The 6000-nt window shown below is 42.4% G+C and overlaps 1 protein-coding gene across 13 annotated transcripts in view; it reads left to right on the top strand.

Moving 5' to 3' along the window:
* The window catches only part of LOC307045718 (CUGBP Elav-like family member 3), a 28065-nt gene that overhangs the window by 18776 nt on the left and 3289 nt on the right, over positions 1-6000 (top strand). For 3 of the 13 annotated variants that reach the window (XR_013809977.1, XM_079691594.1, XM_079691598.1), the window contains 10 exons: positions 361-409; positions 863-1003; positions 1088-1167; positions 1490-1645; positions 2104-2248; positions 2653-2802; positions 3882-3974; positions 4631-4735; positions 4855-4998; positions 5665-5828. Coding sequence is in view for 12 of the 13 variants with exons in the window: in XM_079691594.1 (XP_079547720.1) it covers positions 361-409; positions 863-1003; positions 1088-1167; positions 1490-1645; positions 2104-2248; positions 2653-2802; positions 3882-3974; positions 4631-4735; positions 4855-4998; positions 5665-5792 (1191 nt within the window). In the remaining variant the exon portion in view is untranslated. Of the gene's footprint in view, positions 1-360; positions 411-862; positions 1004-1087; positions 1168-1489; positions 1646-2103; positions 2249-2652; positions 2803-3881; positions 3975-4630; positions 4736-4854; positions 4999-5664; positions 5829-6000 lie in introns of all 13 variants that reach the window. The other 10 variants (XM_079691602.1, XM_079691595.1, XM_079691601.1 and 7 more) reach the window with 10 other exon arrangements.

The raw sequence follows: 6000 nt of genomic DNA, 5'->3' as shown, positions 1-6000 counted from the left end.
TTCTATGCTAAATGTAATGTTACCATTATATTAGAAATGTTATAGCACTTAAAAATGAAGTTTTCCAAGTTATTTGGCAGACATAGCATAAGCAGCATACTCTGAAGACAATAACACAAATAATTATGAATTAATAAATGAATACATATATTAATACATATAGCATAAATTAATTAACATACATTTATATGTATAAAACAGAATATATTTAAGTATTCTTTTGATTTTACAATAAGAATAATACTTTTCACTTTAAAATACTAAGAAATAGCCTTTCAATCCTAAAGACACTTGATAAGACTAGAGGGACTTGTTTATGTTGACCATCTGTGTTAATGCTCCTTCTTGTCTGTTGTGCAGATGAATCGGCCAATCCAGGTGAAACCAGCTGACAGCGAGGGCAGAGGAGGTGAGACATGCTCTTAAATACAGTTACACACACACACACACACACACACACACACACACACACACACACACACACACACACACACACACACACACACACACACACACACACACACACACACACACACACACACACACACACACACACACACACACACACACACACACACACACACACACACACTTCAGCTTCAGCGTGACAGAGAGAAGGAAACATGTCAAGTTCGATCAGATAGAGATGGAAAGTAGTCAACGGTGCTTAATCGACACACATTTACTCTCTCCCCCTCTCATTACACATTTCTGTAGTAAATTCTGACCCCTGGTGGACACAAGTGGTAGTTTCCATTTCTAATGAGACAATTTTGAACTTCTGAACAACTTGGGTGTGACCATTTTGGGGGAAATGAGGGTGCATTCTTATCTTTTTTTCCTTTGCTTTTTTTCAAAATTGTTGGCCTCTCAGAGGACAGGAAGTTGTTTGTGGGCATGCTGGGAAAGCAGCAGAGCGACGAGGACGTGAGGAGACTGTTTGAGCCCTTTGGCAGCATAGACGAGTGCACTGTGTTGAGAGGACCTGACGGCACCAGCAAAGGTAAATCGCATATGCCCACAAGCACAAATGACCCTATTTAATTGTAACAGGCAATGTGCTGTAACTGAGTTTGTTTTGTTGCAGGGTGCGCTTTTGTAAAATACCAAGGACACGCTGAAGCCCAGGCCGCCATCAACAGCTTGCATGGAAGCCGCACAATGCCTGTGAGTTGCATGCATGAGATAACAAATTATTACACACAAGGCAGGGCAAACATGGTCTTCCACCGGTCCCTTTATACATCCATGCCTTCCACAGACATGAGTCACATGGGACAGTTTACATTTTCTGTAGGCAATAATGCATATAATGTTATCACCACTCTTCTTTGGTGCTGTCCTGGGCATTATCAACATGCTGTGATCGGCCCCATCTGAATCACAAAAGGAAACATTTATTAATAAACACTGAGCACATATAAAATCTAAATTGTAACATTCCTTGTTATCGCATTGAAATATCTTCTCTCTCCATCTTTCCCTTCAGGGAGCGTCGTCCAGTCTGGTAGTGAAGTTTGCCGACACAGAGAAGGAGCGGGGGCTGAGGAGGATGCAGCAGGTGGCCTCGCAGCTCGGCATCTTCAGCCCCATGACCCTCAACTTCCCCGCCTACAATGCCTACACACAGGCGGTCAACGCACAGGCAAGCAGTACACAAATGCACAAACACTCAGCGCACTAAATGCACATGTACACACTAAGTTTGTAAGGGGAGTGCTGTGCTTATGAGAGGATGTAATAAGTTTGAAGAGGCTATCAGTGGTCTAATTGGGGCTAATGTTATTACCCAGACAACAGAACATACGTCATCTGGCATTAGCTTTCCCGCAACACACAACCATTAACCCACTGACTCGGGACATAATGGCCTTGTAATTAGATCTCTATTCATCTGTTCCTCCATCACTCCCTCTCCCTGCCCCTTCCTCTCCTTTTTTCCCTCTCTTTGTCTCTCTCTCTCTCTTTTTCCCATATCAATTTAACTGTCTCTTTGTCTTCTCTCTCTCCCTCACTATTTCCACCTCTTTTTCCCCTCCCTCCCTCCCCCTCTTTTCTCTCTCCATCCCCTTCCTCTGTCTCTGTTTCCTTCCCTGTCTGCAGCTTGTCCAACAGCAGGCCCTGGTTGCCCAGTCAGCGTACTTGTCTCCTGTGGCAACAGTTGCTGCCGTACAGATGCAGCAGATGGCGGCGCTCAATGCCAACGGAATCATTGCCACACCCATTACACCCATCACGCCGTCCTCGGGTAGGCGCATTTACACACACCCACGCACACACACACACACACGGAGATGCCATGCATACCCAAAACACTCTTGGACTTGTATATGAGCAGGGACACCACGCACAAAAACTGGTTGACATAGAATAGAGTAGTTTTTAGATGTTATCAGCTGTACATATATTCTTATATATTATCACAATATATAGGAATATTTGACAGTCTTCTCCTTAAGATGCGTTGCTTCATCAAATTGATGCACTTAGTTGTTGTTTTTTAACAGCATTTGGCATCAGATACACAACAACCTCATTACACAAGTAAGGATTTAAAGGTGTAGAGACAGATGCAGTTATATAGGTGGCATAGAGAAAGCTGCTGCTGCTGCTACAGAGAGCCATAATCTGGACCCTGCTCTGCGTCTGTAGGTACAAACACTCCACCAACTATCGCAGCAACGCCTCTGCCCTCTCTCCCTCCGCCACTAGGAGTGAATGGATACAGCAGTCTGCCCGCCCCCACCAATGGACAACAAGCAACAGAAGCACTATACACCAACGGCGTTCATCCATATCAAGGTTTTTATTCATAATTATGTATCTTTATAAGTGTCTGTCGTAAAAAGTCCCCTCAAACTCACCTTTCCATCCCTGCAGTTGGTCAAGGTCACTGAAAAAAAAGTTACATAAGACGTAAAAAAGAAATAGAGATAGAAACCTAAATAAAAAGATTCATTGATAAAGCTACAAAAGTAACAGACAAATAATTAAACCAATTAATAAAGTGAAGCATGGAGAATTGGATTACTCTCAAAGTCGTAGTCCCAACGTTACAACGTTAAAGTCAACATAAATAGTGAGGCTTTTTATAATATCTGTTTATAATATAACGTTTTGACAGTTTGGAAATGCGGAGTCTGGACATTTTGGTAAAGAAAAGAGTGCTTGAATTTTGAAAGCTGTATGAACCATATTCTAAGGAGAACCTAGGTCCTTTGAAATGCCAAAATTGTCTTCTTTTATTTAGAATAATCATTGTTCCAACTTCATACATTGCGAGATTTCCTGTATTCATCTGTCTTATGTCAAAAGGGATGCATGTGTTCCTGTATAAGAGCAGCACATCTGGCCAAGAGTGTACATGTGAGGACATGCTGTGTGGTAGTGGGCATGCATGGAATTTGTGGGAGACTGAATGGGGTTGTCGGAGGGTTGAGCTCAATATGTGTGTTAAAGGCCCGGACAAATGTTTTAAATATTTTGGACCTCAAATAAAACACTGCTCGATCTACTAAGGATTAGACCTTGAGGACTTGCTGCTGGATCCTTAATGTCGAGTATAAAAAAAAGAGACTAGGACAGCACTCCAATTTCCCTTTTTAATATGCCAACACAGACATTTCAGGCAAGACGCCCTTCTTCAATGTGTTTTCTGGGGTAATAAAAGGTGACCTCGATCAGCACAACAAGAACATCCTAACTGGGGCTGCTACAACACTTCGAAGAACAGTCTCATAAATAGAATGGACCGTAATAGTAAAACATTTTAATCAAATCTAAAAAGCATACAGAAGTATATGTGATTTGATTTCACACATTCAATTAAGAGGAATCGGATATTTAAGAGGACATTGGTTGTATTTTTTGCTTTCTGATAGTTTTTTTCCCCGGCCCTCCAGCTCAGAGTCCAGTTGCGACCCTGGACCCCCTGCAGCAGGCATATGCAGGCATGCAACACTACACAGGTTGGTGTAAGTCTACAAACAGGTGACACTAATGTTTGGATGAAGCTTGTTGAGTGAAACCTTCTCACTGTGGGTTGGGGTGGTGTCTGGATAGAAGTGAAATGCAAAACAAAAGTAAATAACTTCAGATTCAGTTATGAGACAAATTTGGCAAAGCTTAATACAACATATCAAAGTTCATTCCATATCTTATGCCCACCAAATTGTATAATCATCAGAACTCAGTCTTCATGTGCGACTCAGCTCATGCAGTAGGTTAATTCAGGATACATGTAAATAGGGAACAAAGACGATGGAGTGTCTGCTTTCCGTTTGACTGCCATCGTCTCAAAGATGGAAGTGTTTCAAGGGCAACTTGTTGAATTAATTCTGTTATGAGTGTCACAGAAGACAGACTGGTAATAATTTAATACATTCAATGTTCCCTTTACACCATCCGCATACATGTCTCCTACTTAAGTTGGGTCTATAATGCTTGCCTACCAGACTCAGACCAACAATGTCACTGTTGTTGTGTCTCGCTTTGTTCAAGTGTTACATTTAATAGTTTTCACCTTCAGCAGGAGATGTTTCAGTTCAAACAAAATGATTCTATTGGACACTGCTATGTTGCCACCTGTTGTGTTCACCCAATAAGATTTTGTTTCTGTCTCTCCCAATAGCGGCGTATCCTGCTGCCTACGGATTGGTCGGCCAGCCGTTCCCCCAGCAGCCAACAATGGTTGCCCAGCAACACCAGCAGCCCCAGCAACAGCAGCAGAGAGAAGGTGATGTGACTTCCTGTCTGTCTGCCGCCACACCCCTCTCTCCAGTGATCTAATCTTAAATTGTTTATCTCCAGGTTTTCACAGATAATTGATCACACTGCCTAATGTGTGTGTTTCAGGTCCAGAGGGCTGTAACATCTTCATCTACCACCTGCCCCAGGAGTTCAGTGACTCTGAGATGCTGCAGATGTTCCTGCCCTTTGGCAATGTCATCTCGGCTAAGGTGTTTGTGGACCGAGCCACCAACCAGAGCAAATGCTTCGGTGAGACTCACAGACGGGAAGAAAGAGGGAGGGAGGGAAATGGGGAGAGCGAAGAAAGGAAAAGGATGGGTGAAAAAGACGGGGTGACTTTGTGGCGAATGAGACATTGTGTGTTTTTTTTCTTGTATCCTAGTTAAGTTGAGACAAAGGCATGGTGTAGAAAAGGTTCAATTAAGGGGAACATTTTTGCTTCAACCTAATTAGGAAGTACTTTTTTATCATCTCTGCTCATTGGTTATGTTTTGGGCTCAGTTCCGGAGAAATTAATGGCCTGATTTTCATAGAACTTTGTAGAAGGATGTAGCACAGGCAAAGAAGAACCCATTATATTTTAGAGAGGGTAGGCATTGTGGTGCTGATATACAAAATATCTTACCTTGTTAACATAGGGGCATATAGCATTTGTGCTGCATTTATGTGTTGTCGGAATAATCATAAAAGTTTGTAACACACTGGGGAAATTCCCATGAAGCCCCCTGAAGTCAGAACAACAACTCGTAAAAAAAAAATGCAGCGTGTCTACTGTTGTTCATAGTTGCTAGGCTCTGAGGAAGACTGAAAGCAATCTGTGTGTCTACCAATAACTATACCACTTGGAAACGCTAGTGAGGGAAAAGTTGTCTGTTTCACCTTAAAATAACAACTCTTAATTGTCTTTCTTTCCAGGATTTGTGAGTTTTGATAACCCAGCTAGTGCTCAGGCCGCCATCCAGGCCATGAATGGTTTCCAGATCGGCATGAAGAGACTGAAAGTGCAGCTCAAAAGGCCCAAAGATGCCAACCGCCCATATTGAGTGACAACTGAGAGGAGGAAGAAGAATTAATGAGAGGTGAGGTGGTGATGAGGAGGTAACACGACATTAGGAGAAGTGAGGTGTTGTATGTTGGGGAACAGGAGGATGAAATGAGGGTAGAGAAAAAAACGTGGAGACGGTAGCGTTATCTTTGACACTGCAATGCTAATTGATGGTACAAAGTTAAGAATAAAAAGCTTAACATGAC

This window comes from Notothenia rossii (genome assembly GCF_949606895.1).
Source record: "Notothenia rossii genome assembly, chromosome: 7".
NCBI classification, from domain to species: Eukaryota; Metazoa; Chordata; class Actinopteri; order Perciformes; family Nototheniidae; genus Notothenia; species Notothenia rossii.
The sequence above is the reverse complement of the archived record's forward strand: the minus strand, read 5'-3'. Positions and strand labels throughout refer to the sequence as shown.